Raw genomic sequence first — 20,636 nt, 5'->3', positions numbered from 1 at the left:
GGTATGTGTATCATCCCTCGTGTTGATGATCTGAATTTTGTATACGTATGATTGTTCTGGAATGTGTAAAATAGTAGCTATAACCTACAAAAATGTTCTCGTCATCCTGAAAGGTACAGAGCTCATGAAGTGTATTCTTCATAGTTGTCAGTCAATGAATTTAACGATACACTACTTTTTCGGAATGATAAGACTGACATAATCGTTTGGGGTTCTGTCTCACCTGTTTTTCACTTCAGTAAAGATTTGCAGAGTTACTTCGTCGTGTTCATTCTTTCTCTTAGACTGCTTCTTTTCTTTCTTTCTTTCTTTCGTTCGCCATTTCCCGCGTTAGCGAGGTAGCGTTAAGATAAAAGGACTGGGCCTTTGAGGGAATATCCACACCTGGCCCCCTATGATCAAGTATTCTGTTCTGTGTGGTATCGTTGTGAACTAATCGGTGTTTGCCAGCTGGAGGTTGAACATCTCTGCTACGACCTAGACCATTTCTCTGCGTAACCTAAACATTTCCCTGAATGGTTTGAGATGTGCACTGAATGTTTTCTCTTGTTTCATTGGCGTTTTCTTCGGTATAATCTAAACGTTTTCTCTTCTGTGGACTGAACGTTTTCCCTGCTGTGTCCTGGAACGTTCTTTCTGCTTTGTCTTAAATGTCTGACGCTATCATATACTGAACGTCTTTCTATCGTGTCTCTAACGTTTTTCCTATTGTGTCGAACGTTTTTTTCTTGTCCTGAACGTTTCTTCCACTGTGTCCTGAATTATTGTCTGTCGTGTCCTCAAACGTTCCGTCTGTTGTTACATAAATGTTAACTATCATGTACCGAACGTTTTATGTGGTGTCCCGAACACCGTTTCTATAGAGTCGAACGTTTTCATTCTCGTCCTGAACGCTTCTTTCACCAAGTCCTATGAACGTTGTCTCTGCTATGTATTGAATGGGGTTTTCCCCCTTCGTGTTAATCGAATAGTATCTCCATGAACATAGAATTCTGATCGTTTTCTCTATTGTGTGCCAGACATTTTCTGTTATACTAGTAAACAAACATTTTGGCGGAAAGTCCATTGGCTTGACACGTGAGGGAAATCCTAGTCCGAGGTATGCTCCCGTGGATTTTACAGATACACCAGCAAAAGAAAAGGGAATGAGGTATGGTCTCTAGTAGGACCTACGATGACAACTACAATACACTTATCAAACAGTGTGGATGCAGTCTTGGAAAACGCGAGAAGAGTTTAGGTCCACATTAGGCTCTTGTTTGCTTAAATCAACTCTGTAGGATAATGTGATCTTTATTACGGTGAAATATAAGATAATTAATGTATTATTAGAGTAATGTTTCCCTAGGTAGTTTTTCTGTGTTTGACAGGACTTGTCGTCACACTTTCCCTCCTCTTCATATTCCTCCTCACTTACGGGAATTTTTTTTTTACAATCCAAACCAAATTTTTGTAATATATGAATATTGTACGTCACAGAAGTTTTGTTTATCTGCAGTTGTCACACCTCCTATCCATTCAGATCATTTAAAGCTGGCCATATCACTTCCCTGTTGCATGCTGTTACTTTATTATTAATTCCCCCTTCTGTCTACTACACACTCCTTCCATTTATATTTCGCTCTGCAGAAGAATCGAATGGATGAAGACATTTTAAGTTTTGTTAATTTTCAATGCTCCTGTCAGTAAACCAGTAAATCGCTTCCCATCTACAGCTTCACATATAGCTTGACGAAGTGAACGTGTTCACTGGTTAGTATAACACTTCCATTGTGACCATTCTTTATTTAATGTAAAAGAGAGTTTTTCTTTATAGCTATGCAAAAGATCCTTCCTTTTCATATATTTCTGATATGAAAGATTTTAGTGCATGAATAAGTTTATTTTCTTTTTCAGCTGTTTCTAGTACAGTATTCGCATTATTGGTACATTTGATATGATGAAGCAAACAAGCAGCACCAAAAAAGGCCATGCTGCTGTACGAGCAGCCCTTGCCAAAATTATTGATCTTCATAATGACTTCCCTGCAGTGTTAAGAGAGGTAAAGTTTGTATTTCAACATGTTGTCCTTAGGGTCATACTTATATGAATATCTTTTCAGGGGAAGGGAAAATTACTTTTTGCCTATACTTTGCCTATACTTTTTGTACAATATCATGAAAATCTACTCGTGAGCCCATTGGGTATCATTACAGTTTCAGACATACATCAAATTTTGTTAGGTTTGGTTTGGAGGAAATTGTTTTTCTGATGGTTTTTGAAGTCTTTCAAAGGACTCTAACCTTGTTTTCTATTGCAAGACACTACTTTTTGTGATTTCCTCTACTTAAAACCAGTTCCTGCAAGGGGTCCCCCATTATCATTGGATAAAGAGGGAGGGATATCTCAAAAGATAGTTATTTGCAACAGGAATGAAGGTAAGAATTGTGCAAAACATTATCAAAAACATTGGAAAACCATAATTACAACTTCCAGATGGGTGGAGAGCAAGAATGGGTATGTTCGAAGGAATAGTGGTTCCATCAATGTTGTATGGTTGTGAGGCGTGGGCTATAGGTAGGGTTGTGCAGAGGAGGGTGGATATGTTGGAAATGAGATGTTTGAGGACAGTATGTCATGTGAGGTGGTTTGATCGAGTTAGTAATGAAAGGGTAAGAGAGATGTGTGGTAATAAAAAGAGTGTGGTTGAGAGAGCAGATGAGGGTATATTAAAATGGTTTGGGCACATGGAGAGAATGAGAGGAAAGATTGACAAAGAGGATATAGTGTCAGAGGTGGAGGGAACGAGGAGAAGTGGGAGACCGAATTGGAGGTAGAAGGATGGAGTGAAAAAGATTTTGAGCAATTGGGACCTGAACATACTGGAGGGTGAAAGGCATGCAAGGAATAGAATGAATTGGAACGATGTGGTATACTGGGGTCGACGTGTTGCCAATAGATTGAACCAGGGCATGTATAGCATCTGGGGTAAACCATGGCAAGTTTTGTGGGCCTAGATGTGGAAAGGAAGCTGTGGTTTCTGTGCATTACATGACAGCTAGAGACTGAATGTGAACGAATGTTGCCTTTGTTGTCTTTTCCTAGTGCTACTTCGCATGCACTCAGGGGGAGTGGGGTACCATTTCATGTGTGGCATGGTGGTGACGGGAATGGATGAAGGCAGCAAGTATGAATGTGTACATGTGTATATATGTATATGTCTGTGTATGTATATGTATGTATATGTTGAAATGTATAGGTATGTGCATGTGTGGGCATGTATGTATATACATGTGTATGTGGGTGGGTTTGGCATTCTTTCATCTGTTTCCTTGTTTCCTTGACATGATGTACAGTATATGATTTTTTGTGTTGCATCTCTGAAAGATCCCCTAGATTTTGAAAAGTAGAGGAAATGCCATAAAGGATTTATAAGATTCCTGTAGGTATAGAATTTGATCAACAAAAATGTGAAGATTGACCAAGTTTCAGTGAGATAAGCATAGTTGGAGACTTGAAGATATGATTTAAGAAAAAGTAAATGATTTGTGCACAAAACTGTAGTTATGAACAACTGAATATATATGATATGATCATGGTTTCTGTAGAGAATATGGAGCTTACTGTTCATAAAATCAAGAAATGGCATTCTGACAACAGTATAGAAGAAGAATGGAATGCTAACAATAATCGACAGAAATTAAGAAGTAGCCTTTTGATTATTAAAGAGTGTAAAAATAGTAATGCAAATATTTTGTGTAAATGGGCAATGTGGGTAAAGGCAGAAGATTTACAGTACAGTGAAACAGCAGACCAACAGAATAGATGAGAGAGTAGTGAATAGATGAGAGAGTATTTCTTAGTGCGATGATGTTGTATGTATAGTTTGAGGGATGTTTAAATGAAAATTCATAAAGTTTGCAACATTTCAGGCAGGAGATGGTTGCTCTAGTACTAAGAAAAGTATTGTCAGCATTGGAAGCCATACGGCTTCTAATGTTGATAACATTGGCAAGAAAGAAATCAAAGGAAAGGAATCAAAAATTATCCATAGATCTGAACAGCCAGGCAATGAAGTACTCAACAAAGAGGAGGTTCATACTGATGCAACATATGAGGTTTGTTCCTCAGAAAGATTTTGTATATCTTTTTATTTAGTTACCTAATAGTACAAGATCTCCTTTAGATAGTGCATTTAATCATCTTTTATTTTGTCCCTTTAGTTCACATACTTCTCTATTTTGTCCTTCCACATCATCATTGGTTTCTCATCAGCCCAGTTCACACTAATTGATCAAAGTATAAATTTAGGGCTGGTGGTGTAACATTATGGCTTGTTGCACAGAGTGGTTATCTCTTGGTTGGTTTTTACAGCATTGTTTTTTAAGCAGATTTTTCAGATAACCCTGAAGACATATTGTAGTTATGTCTTTTGCATGCATGAAGTATGACTGTAGCATAATATGGCACTTATATTTCTCCACTCACTGAGGGTAATCTGATAACTCACAAGAGTGCTGCATAAGATGAGAGCAAGTATAGAATCTAGTGCATACCTTTATTACAGGATCAAAGCTATCTTTTTCCATTTCTGATGCTAATCTTATGTTCATAGTTTTTTATATCGAGATTAGTATGAGTATTTTTTAACATTTAACCATTGATCATAGTGTATCATACATGTGAATCATCAGTTTACTCATCCTCTTACACAGTGCATTGGTCTTACTGTATTTAGAATTTTTCCTTGTAGGAATGAAATCTTCCAGAACAATTGATTTAAGTGATACTTTCAGGGAGTATATAGATATTACCTAAATTACATTCTTATGGAAGACCACTACTACATACTTTCATGCTCAACTTTCTGCATGATTCAGCACTTTAAGGTTCTTCATGATATATGTAGTACATATGAGTAAAGGTTAAATGAAATTTGGATATCTTGTTCACTGAGAAATGATTCTTAGATGTTTGTCTTTGTAACATGGTTTCATGATCCTTTCCTTGTTTGCCAGGATCTGAGTGATATTACAAAAAAAGTGATCCTAGAGCAGATTGAAGTAGAAGCAGAATCACTAGGCATTGAGGTATCTGTTGCAGCCACAAGCATGGTGCTGGCCCAGGTAAAATTACTAGCACGCCTGATTCAGGATGGACAGGACTGTCATAGGTACGGTATATGAACACTCCAGTGCTCGTAATCTCACTCGTGGTAGGCATAAGAAAATCATATATATTTAGAATGTTCTGATTTGACTTATGTGAAACATATTTTCATGTGTCTTGGTTTATGATACACTTTCAGCTTCATGGTCTGTATTGTATTTGTTTGGCATCAGTTTACTTGATTATGATCATTTTTAGAACAGAAGAGTACTGAAAGTTTATATTTTTGTCACAAATAGTTGAGCTTGTTAACTTTGATTATCACAGTTTTATAGTGCTTAATCTCTCTATCTATTTATCTATCTATCTGTTTGTCTATATCTCTGTTGCCCTTTCCCTCAAGGAATGTTCTCAAGGGTTTGGCCATCACGAAAGAGTTTTATAGCTGGTGAACTCCAGTGCTCAAAAATATGAATAATGAATGTAACGGTCATGTTAGGAAAGCAGAAGTCTGGAAGGAGCATTTTTCTCTCAAATACCAAAATAATCTTGCACATGCAAATTAGCCTCTGTAGCGCAGTGTTTAGCATTGCAAAACCATACTAACAAGCCTGGGTCAACACAGCACTCAGCCATTCACCAGAACATCTTATTTGAAGAACTGCTAAACAGGCAGGTTATCTGCTGGTTAATGTTAGATTTTCAGTAATTTTATGGATAAGAAAATATTCCAGAAACTATTTACATTTTTATATTTGATTGCTTCTCTAGCACAGTAGCACCAAAAGCACACAATGGTTGCACTTGCACAATCAGTTGTCTGTCTTTCATGTAGGATGTACCTCTTATGTTAGAATATGCTTCTTATGTTTGCAAAGAAATATGAGGATAATTTAGAGGATTCACATGGAAGCAACATAATTATATCTGACACAAGAAACAAGTTGCAGATTGAAGTTAGGGACCATGAAGTTGCCTACTTTGTAAGATGATTACATTCAAGTTTTTAGTCAGAGAGTTCATTGAAAGATCCAAAGAAAGAGCTCTAAGAGGTCATAGCAAGAAATTTCTTGTACAAGATTAAGTGAAGTACTTTTACACTATTAGAGTTGTGGATGAGTGGATTAAGCTAGATGACTAAACTGTGACTGCAGACCATCCAGAAGTTTAAAAGTTGTGGGGTCCAACTAGAGTAGAACTGCATGCTTCTTCTCTGTAAATAAGTAATTCCACACTCTCACAAAGGAAGGAAATGGAGATTGATAATGAAATTTTATGTCAACTTGGAATTACATGTGGTGAAAATCACCAGTGGGAGATTTAAACCCTTCAATATTGCTTAACTGAAAAATTGAATCTTTAGGAAAATTTAGACCTGTTTAGGAGGATATTTTTTAATGACTCATGTTTTGGAAGACTTAAAAGAAACTTCAAATTATGTGTAGACACTCTGTTAAAATAGTAATCAATTTGATTAACACACCATCGAAAATGAATATGAATGCCTTCTGGGGTTCAGGTATTTGTGGAGAATTTGTATGTGATCATGCTTATAACAAATTATAATGATTCTTTTTCTAGTGACCTGGAAGGACTCATCTCAACCACCCATTTTTTGATTTCAAGAAAGATGCTAGCTACAACAGATGTTGGAGAACAGTTGCTCAAAGAAAATGCATTCTTTAGCCTTCCACTTACATTTCTTTGGAGATTTAGCTGCATTGGAGTTGTGTCTGTAGAGCAAATCATTAAATGGTATGTAAACATATGTAACCTCATTATCATAGTCTTTTTCTTTCTTTTCTTTCATACTATTCGCCATTTCCCGCGTTAGCGAGGTAGCGTTAAGAACAGAGGACTGGACCTTTGAGGGAACATCCTCAACGGCCCCCTTCCCTGTTCCTTCTTTTGGAAAATTAAAAAAAAAAAAATGAGAGGGGAGGATTTCCAGCCCCCCACTCCCTAATCACTAATAGAGACCTAAAAATCTGGTCTAATTACAAGGGATAGCATTGCATAGACCCCATGTTGCTGCCAAGAGTTGTCCAGGGGTGTCTAGCTAGGGCCTGCAAGTCTTCTATGAGCTTATCTGAAATGCAGGTGATGTGGGATGTATAAACTCCTCAAAAGAGCTTAGAAACCATTTTTGCTCCTTCAAATGTAGGCAGGAAAATGAAGATTACGGCACACTATGTGCTTAGTCCACCATACACTATACAGGATTAGTATCTGTAGAGAGAGCTGACCAAAACAAAGTGATAAGGTGATGGTGAGGTGGGATTCAAACAAACTTTGAGAGCCTCATTGTTGTGTGGAAGGATGCGGAAAAGTGAGACAAAGCAATCTATCATGAGGTCTACATCTTGACATATGTAAGATTGGCCTCGAGAAAATGGTTTAACGATGTTGAAGAGCAAATTCTTGAGTTCACTAATAACACTCTGCACTAATGCAAAGACCACATTGTTAGAATCGTTGATATTAATGTAAGTTGCAATCTTGCACAATTTAACACATGTTACAGCTGCTGCTTCCGTGAGATGTTTACTAATGTTGTGAGGAATTAGAGCTTTCTTTAGCTGGTCAATAAACTGCTTCTTCTTGAAATGTCTCTGAGAGCAAGGAGCACCAGCATCTGCATTCACAATTTCTTCTAATACTTTAGGTGAAAGGACTAAAAGCATTATCTGAAGGGGCCAAACTGCCGCTCTTCGCTTGTTGCTCTCAGCATAGCTCTCTAGATGTTCAAACATTATCTCACAGCACTTTGCTAAGTCTTCATTTCTTCGTTTCTGTAAATCAGCAAACTCATTTGGGTACGTGTCCATCCAATTCCATATTGCTTTTTCTAGTGAATTCATCAACACAATCTGAACACTTTTTCGCAAACACCGGAATTTCTGAATAGTTTCATTTAGGAGCTTGACGAGTCTGTGGACATCAACGTTAATATGTTGTATCAATTCAATATCAGTGTAATCTGGGCTTTCTTCAGAGTTACTAATGCTCAGTTCTTGTAACCTGTCTGATATTCTATTGAAGACGGCGGAAAAGTTGTTTAAACTCAGAGCAAACAGTACTTTAGATGCTAAGTTCCTGAGCTGAACTGCCATAGGATTATCATTTGAAGAATTAATGAACTGGCAGGTTTCCTTCAGCAGGAGCTTGACATTCATTGCCTCATCTCGTGTAGTATCTTTAGGTTGGGAGGACAGGCATTTCTCAAGGGTGTCCAAGACAATCATAGTCATTTTGAGTATTTTTTACTGGTCTCATGTTTCCTCTGTTTAACTGATAATGACACTTTTAATTAGTTTTATAGAAAAATGGCATTATGTCTCATCTTGAGCGTTATTCAGATCTGTGTTTGATATCTGTCTTTGTCATGTATACACGTCCCCACATGTATTTTTTTTTTATTTTACATTATTGGAAGTACAATGTTATTGTGGTAATTATTCGTTCAAATTCTGCTCCATCTTGTATTTTAGTTATTAGATGAATTGGTCCTTATTCTCAGTGTAGCTCAGCCTGTGAGAGAATAGCGCCTTAATGTTTAAAATTTATTACCAAATAGTTTGTTTTTTGTGCTTTTTTTTTTTTTTTTTTGTAAGACCATAATCCTTCTTAATCTTTTCAGCTAAGTGATATATATATATTATTATTATTATTATTATTATACTTTGTCGCTGTCTCCCGCGTTTGCGAGGTAGCGCAAGGAAACAGACGAAACAAATGGCCCAACCCCCCCCCCCCATACACATGTATATACATACGTCCACACATGCAAATATACATACCTACACAGCTTTCCATGGTTTACCCCAGACGCTTCACATGCCCTGCTTCAATCCACTGACAGCACGTCAACCCCGGTATACCACATCGCTCCAATTCACTCTATTCCTTGCCCTCCTTTCACCCTCCTGCATGTTCAGGCCCCGATCACACAAAATCTTTTTCACTCCATCTTTCCACCTCCAATTTGGTCTCCCTCTTCTCCTTGTTCCCTCCACCTCCGACACATATATCCTCTTGGTTAATCTTTCCTCACTCATCCTCTCCATGTGCCCAAACCACTTCAAAACACCCTCTTCTGCTCTCTCAACCACGCTCTTTTTATTTCCACACATCTCTCTTACCCTTACGTTACTCACTCGATCAAACCACCTCACACCACACATTGTCCTCAAACATCTCATTTCCAGCACATCCATCCTCCTGCGCACAACTCTATCCATAGCCCACGCCTCGCAACCATACAACATTGTTGGAACCACTATTCCTTCAAACATACCCATTATATATATATATATATATATATATATATATATATATATATATATATATATCTTTCTTTTATCCCTGGGGATAGGGGAGAAAGAATACTTCCCACGTATTCCCTGCGTGTCGTAGAAGGCGACTAAAAGGGGAGGGAGCGGGGAGCTGGAAATCCTCCCCTCTCCTTTTTTTTTTTTTTTTTTTTTTTTTTTTTTCCAAAAGAAGGAACAGAGAACGAGGCCAGGTGATGATATTCCCTCAGAGGTCCAGTCCTCTGTTCTTAACGCTACCTTGCTAACGCGGGAAATAGCGAATAGTATGAAAGAAAGATATCTTTCTTTTAGCCGTTTGAATTAAACAAGTCTTTTTTTTTATATAAAGTTGGGTGGCAAGATGCAGTAGCAAAGTTTTTCTTTGAAAAATGTATCACCCTCCAGAATTAGCCAGAGACAAGTTGCTTAATTTGAGTATTAAGTTAGAATATATCAGTGAGAGTTGGGGTGAGAGAGTATCATTAAATTTTAGGGAGAATAAAAAGATGTTTTGGAAGGAAGTGAATAATGTGCGTAAGACGAGGGAACAAATGGGAACATCAGTGGAGGGGGCTAATGGGGAGGTGATGACAAGTAGTGGTGATGTGAGAAGATGGAGTGAGTATTTTGAAGGTTTGTTGAATGTGTTTGATGCTAAAGTGGCATATATATATATTTTATTTTTTATTATTTATTTTGCTTTGTCGCTGTCTCCCGCGTTTGCAAGGAAACAGACGAAAGAAATGGCCCAACACACCCCCATACACATGTATATACATACACGTCCACACACGCAAATATACATGCCTATACATCTCAATGTACACATATATATACACACACAGACACCTACATATATACCCATGCACACAATTCACACTGTCTGCCTTTATTCATTCCCATCGCCACCTCGCCACACATGGAATACCATCCCCTCCCCCCTCATGTGTGCGAGGTAGCGCTAGGAAAAGACAACAAAAGCCCCATTCGTTCACACTCAGTCTCTAGCTGTCATGCAATAATGCCCGAAACCACAGCTCCCTTTCCACATCCAGGCCCCACACAACTTTCCATGGTTTACCCCAGACGCTTCACATGCCCTGATTCAATCCACTGACAGCACGTCAACCCCGGTATACCACATCGATCCAATTCACTCTATTCCTTGCCCGCCTTTCACCCTCCTGCATGTTCAGGCCCCGATCACTCAAAATCTTTTTCACTCCATCTTTCCACCTCCAATTTAGTCTCCCACTTCTCCTCGTTCCCTCCACCTCCGACACATATATCCTCTTGGTCAATCTTTCCTCACTCATTCTCTCCATGTGCCCAGACCATTTCAAAACACCCTCTTCTGCTCTCTCAACTACGCTCTTTTTTTTTCCACACATCTCTCTTACCCTTACATTACTTACTCGATCAAACCACCTCACACAACACATTGTCCTCAAACATCTCATTTCCAGCACATCCACCCTCCTGCGCACAACTCTATCCATAGCCCACGCCTCGCAACCTTACAACATTGTTGGAACCACTATTCCTTCAAACATACCCATTTTTGCTTTCCGAGATGATGGTCTCAACTTCCACACATTCTTCAAGGCTCCCAGGATTTACGCCCCCTCCCCCACCCTATGATTCACTTCCGCTTTCATGGTTCCATCCGCTGCCAGATCCACTCCCAGATATCTAAAACACTTTACTTCCTCCAGTTTTACTCCATTCAAACTTACCTCCCAATTGACTTGACCCTCAACCCTACTGTACCTAATAACCTTGCTCTTATTCACATTTACTTTTAACTTTCTTTCTTCACACACTTTACCAAACTCAGTCACCAGCTTCTGCAGTTTCTCACATGAATCAGCCACCAGCGCTTTATCATCAGCGAACAACAACTTACTCACTTTCCAAGCTCTCTCATCCACAACAGACTGCATACTTGCCCCTCTTTCCAAAACTCTTGCATTCACCTCCCTAACAACCCCATCCATAAACAAATTAAACCATATATTTATTTTTTTTTTTCTTTTTTTTTTTTTGCTTTGTCGCTGTCTCCCGTGTTTGCGAGGTAGCACAAGGAAACAGACGAAAGAAATGGCCCAACCCACCCCCATACACATGTATATACATACGTCCACACATGCAAATATACATACCTACACAGCTTTCCATGGTTTACCCCAGACGCTTCACATGCCCTGGTTCAATCCATTGACAGCATGTCGACCCCAGTATACCACATCAATCCAATTCACTCTATTCCTTGCCCGCCTTTCACCCTCTTGCATGTTCAGGCCCCGATCACTCAAAATCTTTTTCACTCCCTCTTTCCACCTCCAATTTGGTCTCCCACTTCTCCTCGTTCCCTCCACCTCCGACACATATATCCTCTTGGTCAATCTTTCCTCACTCATTCTCTCCATGTGCCCAAACCATTTCAAAACACCCTCTTCTGCTCTCTCAACCACGCTCTTTTTATTTCCACACATCTATCTTACCCTTACATTACTTACTCGATCAAACCACCTCACACCACATATTGTCCTCAAACATCTCATTTCCAGCACATCCACCCTTCTGTGCACAACTCTATCCATAGCCCACGCCTCGCAACCATACAACATTGTTGGAACCACTATTCCTTCAAACATACCCATTTTTGCTTTCTGAGATAATGTTCTCGACTTCCAAACATTCTTCAAGGCTCCCAGGATTTTCGCCCCCTCTCCCACCCTATGATTCACTTCCGCTTCCATGGTTCCATCCGCTGCCAGATCCACTCCCAGATATCTAAAACACTTTACTTCCTCCAGTTTTTCTCCATTCAAACTTATCTCCCAATTGACTTGACCCTCAACCCTACTGTACCTAATAACCTTGCTCTTATTCACATTTACTCTTAACTTTCTTTTTTCACACACTTTACCAAACTCAGTCACCAGCTTCTGCAGTTTCTCACATGAATCAGCCACCAGTGCTGTATCATCAGCGAACAACAACTGACTCACTTCCCAAGCTCTCTCATCCACAACAGACTGCATAGTTGCCCCTCTTTCCAAAACTCTTGCATTCACCTTCTTAACAACCCCATCCATAAACAAAAATGGGTATGTTTGAAGGAATAGTGGTTCCAACAATGTTGTATGGTTGCGAGGCATGGGCTATGGATAGAGTTGTGCGCAGGAGGATGGATGTGCTGGAAATGAGATGTTTGAGGACAATGTGTGTGTGAGGTGGTTTGATCGAGTAAGTAACGTAAGGGTAAGAGAGATGTGTGGAAATAAAAAGAGCGTGGTTGAGAGAGCAGAAGAGGGTGTTTTGAAATGGTTTGGGCACATGGAGAGAATGAGTGAGGAAAGATTGACCAAAAGGATATATGTGTCGGAGGTGGAGGGAACGAGGAGAAGTGGGAGACCAAATTGGAGGTGGAAAGATGGAGTGAAAAAGATTTTGTGTGATCGGGGCCTGAACATGCAGGAGGGTGAAAGGAGGGCAAGGAATAGAGTGAATTGGATCGATGTGGTATACCGGGGTTGACGTGCTGTCAGTGGATTGAATCAGGGCATGAGAAGCGTCTGGGGTAAACCATGGAAAGCTGTGTAGGTATGTATATTTTGCGTGTGTGGACGTATGTATATACATGTGTATGGGGGTGGGTTGGGCCATTTCTTTCATCTGTTTCCTTGCACTACCTTGCAAACGCGGGAGACAGCGACAAAAAAAAAAAAAAAAATATGTATATATATATATATATCTATATCTCTGATGCCTGTTCCAATTAGAACTCCCTTAAGGGGGTGGCCTTCTGAATACGCTCAATAACTAATGAACTCCAGTGCCACTCCTAAGCCTTTACTGCCTCACCCGTAACAGGACACTGGCAGAGGGCAACTTTAGCGCAGTATTTGCAGAGGTTCCTTCATAATGTTTCCTCTGACGAATTTTACCTACAACTTCTACCTAATGCTCCTGCCTGAATGTTCCTACCTACTACTGCTATCTACTGCTCCTACTATTTTGCCAAAAGCCAGGGCTAGAGTATAGTGCTCATCACAGGAAAATCTAGTTACGAAGAATGGGTTGCGTGAGTTAAGTGTTGTTAAGTGTTATGTATGACAAGGAGAGATTTTATGTTTGTGGACAGAATGCCAGTAGTCCACATGCAGGTGAGGCAGAAAAAAAAGACAGCTGGCTCTCTAAGCTGTCAATAAACCTCCCGATACCCAGGTGGGTAGTACTTGTGATATACCTCCCTGGTCATTGGCTGCCTTCCAACTACTGCCGACTATTCAAACAACCAAATGGTCCTTATTTTGATACAGGTCACTGCTTTGAATCTGCTGTATAGGAAATTAAAGCAAAGCTTTTATATTTGATGTATAATCTTTTCAGTATTTGATTGTGAGTCTAGGACTAGTGGTTTTTGAGAATTGTTCATACCCTGTTCAATGATGCATGATTTGAAAACTGATTATTAGATACTGATAATGAAATTTTGAATTAACATTAGTACTGGTCATACCACTTATATGAACATCTGCCCAACAGTTGATGAATATTCTAATGCATCCTTAGTTCTTCATTTACCTTTTTGCTTTTGTGTCTTATGAGAAAAATTAATGAATGGATAATGACTATTTTTGTAACAGCTGATTTCTTAAATGGTAATAGAGTCCTCTAAATGCAGTATTGAAAAGAACCAACTAAGGACTGTCCCTACCATGTTTGGCTTCCTTTGGTCCTGTTGTTTCCGAGTAGAGGACTAAAATGCGAAAAGTTAACGAACAGATGATTATTTTTAGTAACAGCATCCATATTGGATGGTGACTTGGGTCATTAGACACAGTATTGGGTTTTAATTAGCCTATTAGATTTTGAGAAAATGTGAACTGTACCAAAGTGATTCTTAGTTATTTAATATGTATTACTAGTTTTTCTGAAAAGTATAATTTTAAGTGATTTTGATGATTATGCAGATTGGTCAAAATAAAACAAAATTTTAAGCCAGGTGAGCTGTACAGGCTCTTGTGAGCTTCTTGTGATTATTTACATAACAAGTGTATCAATGTTTAAATTTTTTCTGATTTGAACTTATCTTTCCATACACTTGCATACAGTTGATATCAGCAACATTTGATACATATGTACAGTAAATATTTTTCACTTTTGTTACAGTATTCATGATAGTAAGCCTACCAACTTATCAATTGTGGATGACCTGCTTCAGTTGGTATTGTACAAAAAAATGGACAATGTGAGTACTTCAGCAGTCAGCGGAATTCTAAGTGTTCTTATTGGCATTGCCTATGATTTGGTCAGTGAAAAGTACCTGTCATTGTGCAGATTTGCTAATGATGTCCTAAATTCACTAACAACAAAATTACTTGATCACATCATAGAAAATGAGAACAGAAGTGAAAAGAATGTGTGCAAAGAAAAGTTTCATGATAATGGCATACATATGCATACAGAAGACAGTCAAGAAGAAAGAAAGAATGAGTATTCAGGTGACTCAGAAACAAGAGAAATACCAATAATGAATATATTTGGAATAGTGTCAAACAACCTTAGTGTAACATCTGAAGCATTGGAAAGTTACTGCTCCGCTCAGCTCATCTATATTCTTACACATCGACCCAACTTGCAGCTTGGACGAGTGCTAAGAAAACAAGAGAAATGGAGGTCAACCCGAGCAGACACCACACTTTCTGCTCTAATGCAAAAGGTATGGTAGTATCTCGAAGCATATTAAACATTACCACTTCAAACATTGCTGAATGTTGGGTAATTCACTTTTTATTGCTTCTCTGTAAGTATTTTTTCATACAAGTTAGCAAGTTCTTGGAACAGATGAAGAATGTCCTCATTTCCTTACATCCACTTTCTAGATGTTCAATATAATACACGAAAACTTAATCCACCTTATGACTCACTTAATATTTCATGGTTCCATATACTGCCATGTCTACTCCCAGGTGTCTTAAACCCTTCTCTTCCAAGTTCTTTCATTTCAAACACATTGTATGTATGAAATTAATTAGTTTTTATTGTATTCAAACTTCCTTACATGCCTTTTTTTTTTTTCAGCTGGTTGTAGTGTTGGGTCATGAAGCCACCCTAAACACTCTTGACTTAGTAGTTACTAATGATGAGGTGAACTGGTGTTGTGTTTTAACTCTTGTTGCCACAGCTCTTAACTGTCATCGTGCTACTGCTACCACCCTAAAAAGTAAGTTTTTGAACTTATTTGTTATTTCTTTTATGTGTTTTGCCAAAAATTGGAAGTGCCTCATAGTGTCTGTATGCTAATATTTGATTAAAGATGTTACAAACACATGAGATATCCTTTCTCCTCTTAGGCTGTCATCTGTTTGAGATACTGCCTCTCTTAAGTAGGAAATAGTGACTAGGTACAAAAGAAGAAAGAAAAATATGAATTGCCTTAAAATGGCGATTGCCATCTCAGAACCTATATTCATGAACATATATCCATATCTGGGATAAACCCTGCATCCTTATTCTTGGTGAATTTCCAGTACTTCTCAAAGGAAACAGCTCATGCCCATACAAACTCTGAATCATTTGTTGTACCTTTGTTTCTTTCACCAACTTCTTCCCCTTACACTTTTTTTTATACATATTCTTGTCATCCTGGGGATGAGGGAGAAAGAATACTTCCCACGCATTCCCCATGTGTCGTAGAAGGCGACTAAAGGGGACAGGAGTGGGGGCTACAAACCCTCCCCTCCTTGTATTTTATATTTCTAAAAGGGGAAACAGAAGGAGTCATGCAGGGAGTGCTCATCCTCATCGAAGGCTCAGACTGGGGTGTCTAGATGTGTGTGGATGTAACCAAGATGAGAAAAAAGGGGAGATAGGTAGTATGTTTGAGGAAAGGAACCTGGTTGTTTTGGCTCAGAGTGAAACGAAGGGAAGAGTGGTTTGGGAATGTCTTGGGAGTAAAGTCAGGGGTTGGTGAGAGGACAAGAGCAAAGGAAGGAGTAGCACTCCTCCTGAAGCAGGAGTTGTGGGAGTATGTGATAGAGTGTAAAAAAGTAAACTCTAGATTGATATGGATAAAACTGAAAGTGGATGGAGAGACATGGGTGATTATTGGTGCCTGTGCACCTGGTCATGAGAGGAAAGTGTTTTGGGAGCAGCTGAATGAATGTGTCAACAGCTTTGATGCACTAGACCGGGTTATAGTGAGGGGTGATTTGAATGCAAGGGTGGGTAATGTGGCAGTTGAGGGTATCATTGGTGTACATGGAGTGCTCAGTGTTACAGATGGAAATGGTGAAGAGCTTGTAGATTTGTGTGCTGAAAAAGGACTGGTGATTGGGAATGCTTGGTTTAAAAAGAGATATACATAAGTATACGTATGTAAGTAGGAGAGATGGCCAGAGAGTGTTATTGGATTACGTACGTATTTAATTGATAGGCGTGTGAAAGAGAGACTATTGAATGCTTATGTTAATGTTAATTTTGTGGAGGCGAAGGTGAGGATATGTAGAGGTTTTCAGAAAAGAAGAGAGAATGTTGGGGTCAAGAGAGTGGGGAGAGTAAGTGAGCTTGGAAAGGAGACTTGTGTGAGGAAGTACCAAGAGAGATTGAGTGCAGAATAGTAAAAAGGTGAGAGGAAATGAGGTAAGGGGAGTGGGAGGAATGGGATGTATGTAGGGAAGCAGTGATGGCTTGTGCAGAAGATGCCAGTGGCATGAGAAAGGTTGGAGGTTGGCAGATCAGAAAGGGCAGTGAGTGGTGGGATGAAGAAGTAAGATTGTTAGTGAAAGAGAAGAGAGAGTTGTTTGAACGATTTTTGCAGGCAAGTAGTGCGAATGACAGGGAGATGTATAAAAGAAAGAGGCAGGAGGTCAAGAGAAAGGTGCAAGAGGTGAAAAAGAGGGCAAATGAGTGTTGGGGTGAGAGAATATTAAGTTTTAGGGAAAATAAAAAGATGTTTAGGAAGGAGGTAAATAATGTGCATAAGACGAGAACAGATGGGAACATCGGTGAAGGGGGCAAATGGGGAGGTAATAACAAGTAGTGGTGAAGTGAAAAGTAGATGAAGTGAGTATTTTGAAGGGTTGTTGAATGTGTGTGATGATAGAGTGGCAGATATAGGGTGTTTTGGTCGAGGTGGCATGCGAAGTGAGAGGGTTAGGGAGAACGGTTTGGTAAACAGTGAATAGGTAGTGAAAGCTTTGCAGAAGATGAAAGCCAGCAAGGCAGTGGGTTTGGATGGTATTGCAGTGGAATTTATTAAAAAACTCAGTGACTGTGTTTTTGACTGGTTGATAAGGATATTCATTGTATGGATGGTTCATTGTGAAGTGCCTGAGGATTGGCGGAATGCATGCATAGTGCCATTGTACTAAGGCAATGGGAATAAAGATGAGTGTTCAAATTACAGAGGTATAGGTTTGTTGAGTATTCCTGGTAAATTGTATGGGAGGGTATTGATTGAGAGGGTGAAGGCATGTACAGAGCATCAGATTGGGGAAGAGCAGTGTGGTTTCAGAAGTGGTAGAGGATATATGGATCAGGTGTTTGCTTTGAAGAATGTATATGAGAAATACTAAGAAAAGCAAATGGATTTGTATGTATCATTTATGGATCTGGAGAAGGCATATGATAAAGTTGATAGAGATGCTCTGTGGAAGGTATTAAGAATATATGGTGTGGGAGGCAAGTTGTTAGAAGCAGTGGAAAGTTTTTATGGAGGATGTGGGGCATTTGTGCAAGTAGGAAGAGAGGGAAGTGATTGGTTCTCAGTGAATGTCGGTTTGTGGGAGGGGTGCGTGATGTCTCCTTGGTTGTTTAATTTGTTTATGGATGGGGTTATTAGGGAGGTGAATGCAAGAGTTTTGGAAAGAGGGGAAAGTATGCAGTCTGTTGTGGATGATAGAGCTTGGGAAGTGAGTCAGTTGTTGGTTGCTGATGATACTGCACTGGTGAGAAACTGCAGAAGCTGGTGACTGAGTTTGGTAAAGTGTGTGAAAGAAGAAAGCTGAATAAGAGCAAGGTTATTAGGTACAGTAGGGTCGAGGGACAAGTCAATTGGGAGGTAAGTTTGAATGGAGAAAAACTTGAGGAAGTGAAGTGTTTTAGAAATCTGGGAGCAGATTTGGCAGTGGATGGAACAATCGAAGCAGAAGTGAATCATAGGGTAGGGGAGGGGGTGAAAGTTCTGGGAGCATTGAAAAATGTGTGGAAGTCGAGAACGTTATCTTGGAAAGCAAAAATGGGTATGTTTGAAGGAATAGTGGTTCCAACAATGTTATATGGTTGTGAGGCATGGGCTTTAGATAGAGTTGTGCGGAGGAGGGTGGATGTGCTGGAAATAAGATGTTTGAGGACAATATGTGGTGTGAGGTGGTTTGATCGAGTAAGTAATGAAAGGGTAAGAGAGTTGTGTGGTAATAAAAAGAGTGTGGTTGAGAGAGCAGAAGGTGTTTTGAAATGGTTTGGTCACATGGAGAGAATATGTGTGAGGAAAGATTGACCAAGAGGATATATGTGTCGGAGGTGGAGGGAACGAGGAGAAGTGGGAGACCAAATTGGAGGTGGAAAGATGAAGTGAAAAAGATTTTGAGTGATCGGGGCCTGAACATGCAGGAGGGTGAAAGGTGGGCAAGGAATAGAGTGAATTGGATCGATGTGGTATACCGGGGTCGACATGCTGTCAATGGATTGAATCAGGGCATGTGAAGCGTCTGGGGTAAATCATGGAAAGTTATGTGGGGCCTGGATGTGGAAAGGGAGCTGTGGTTTCGGGCATTATCGCATGACAGCTAGAGACTGAGTGAACGAATGGGGCCTTTGTTGTCTTTTCCTGTCTGCCTTTATTCATCCCCATCGCCACCTCGCCACACATGGAGTAACAACCCCCTCCCCCCTCATGTGTGCGAGGTAGCATTAGGAAAAGACAACAAAGGCCACATTTGTTCACACTCAGTCTCTAGCTGTCATGTAATAATGCACCGAAACCACAGCTCCCTTTCCACATCCAGGCCCCACAGAACTTTCCGTGGTTTACCCCAGACGCTTCACATGCCCTAGTTCAATCCATTGACAGCACGTCGATCCCGTTATACCACATCATTCCATCTTTGTGACAGAAAGCATTTACAGAAGGATATTTGTTCTTTCAGGGATGATTAAAAAAAAAATTCAGCATGGCTGTGAGGACCAAGAGATGGATTTGCTGATTATAGGCTTCCTCTTTGCAAGACACGCCAGCCAAGAGGGTCGTCATATCTTTCCATCATATCCTCAGTGGTTCAGTTCCTTGTTTGCAACAGAATCAGGAAGTCCTGCTTCAAATAAGCAGGCTTTTGTTTTTTTGGTTAGTTTTTGACAGTGTTTGAGCAGGTAATCATTTACTACTTCAGTTAAAAGTTAGGATGAGATGATAGTTCCAGTAAGTTTGATGTTTTTCAGGAGAAACTAATTATACATGCTCTAGTTAGGAATTTCTTGGAATATCAGAAAAGATTTTAAGTATGAAACTTCTTACTAGCTCATTATTGGTAGCTGATTCAAATTTTACCTAATCAATTTTTATCTTGATTAGGTATGTTGATATTCCCATGGATGTGTTATTCATGTATTTTCCTATATGTTGTATGTCAGTTTTCACATTCTTTGGAAGATGGTTTGTGTGGTATCATACTTCATTTCTCTCCTCTCCAGCCTGTCCTATGAGCAACAAGATAATATGCAGGGAATATCAGGCCAGGATCATTCTTACCCTCATGGGATTGGTGTGGAAGCTCCCATTTGCTTCTCCTTTTCAGTCAGGCCTCTGATTATCAAAGTCTTTTACTCACATATTGGGTTCACTCTTAGTCAATCAATGATTACCATCAGGTTGACATTACTGACTCACCTGCTTCCATTCATTCTGAGCTCACAATTCATAGATTGTACCACTAACTCCAAAGCTGTCACAAAAGTTATTAAAAAGAAGTTTGTTATGAAATGAGGGAAAGACTTTTTTTTGGAGAACTCTAAAGTTTTGAGAATGTGCTACAGATGACTAGTTAGCACACACATAGAAAACCTCCTTAGCCTTTACTCAATCAGTGCAACTACAGGTACTCCTATTCCCTCCTCCAGTGCAGTTGGGGTAAAAATTAAAGTCCATATTTTCTGCAAAATAACCTTTAGAAAATGTAAGATGCCTATTAACAACTCCTGCTGTGGAGTAGGCAAAAAAAATTCATT

The 20,636-nt window shown here is 39.5% G+C and overlaps 1 protein-coding gene across 4 annotated transcripts in view; it reads left to right on the top strand.

The window, feature by feature from the left end:
- LOC139754557 (uncharacterized) overlaps nucleotides 1–20,636 on the top strand; it is a 182,140-nt gene that overhangs the window by 114,461 nt on the left and 47,043 nt on the right. The window contains exons 1-9 of one of the 4 annotated variants that reach the window (XM_071671908.1): nucleotides 985–1,150; nucleotides 1,630–1,752; nucleotides 1,897–2,041; nucleotides 3,912–4,097; nucleotides 4,998–5,152; nucleotides 6,670–6,843; nucleotides 14,583–15,132; nucleotides 15,495–15,636; nucleotides 19,562–19,755. In XM_071671908.1, the coding sequence (XP_071528009.1) occupies nucleotides 1,937–2,041; nucleotides 3,912–4,097; nucleotides 4,998–5,152; nucleotides 6,670–6,843; nucleotides 14,583–15,132; nucleotides 15,495–15,636; nucleotides 19,562–19,755 (1,506 nt within the window). In that variant the 5' untranslated portion in view covers nucleotides 985–1,150; nucleotides 1,630–1,752; nucleotides 1,897–1,936. Of the gene's footprint in view, nucleotides 1–981; nucleotides 1,151–1,629; nucleotides 1,753–1,896; nucleotides 2,042–3,911; nucleotides 4,098–4,997; nucleotides 5,153–6,669; nucleotides 6,844–14,582; nucleotides 15,133–15,494; nucleotides 15,637–19,561; nucleotides 19,756–20,636 lie in introns of those variants that run through there. The other 3 variants (XM_071671912.1, XM_071671910.1, XM_071671909.1) reach the window with 3 other exon arrangements.

The sequence above is a fragment of the Panulirus ornatus genome, chromosome 17 (assembly GCF_036320965.1).
Source record: "Panulirus ornatus isolate Po-2019 chromosome 17, ASM3632096v1, whole genome shotgun sequence".
In the NCBI taxonomy this organism is placed as follows: Eukaryota; Metazoa; Arthropoda; class Malacostraca; order Decapoda; family Palinuridae; genus Panulirus; species Panulirus ornatus.
This window is presented reverse-complemented; position numbering and strand designations above follow the sequence as displayed.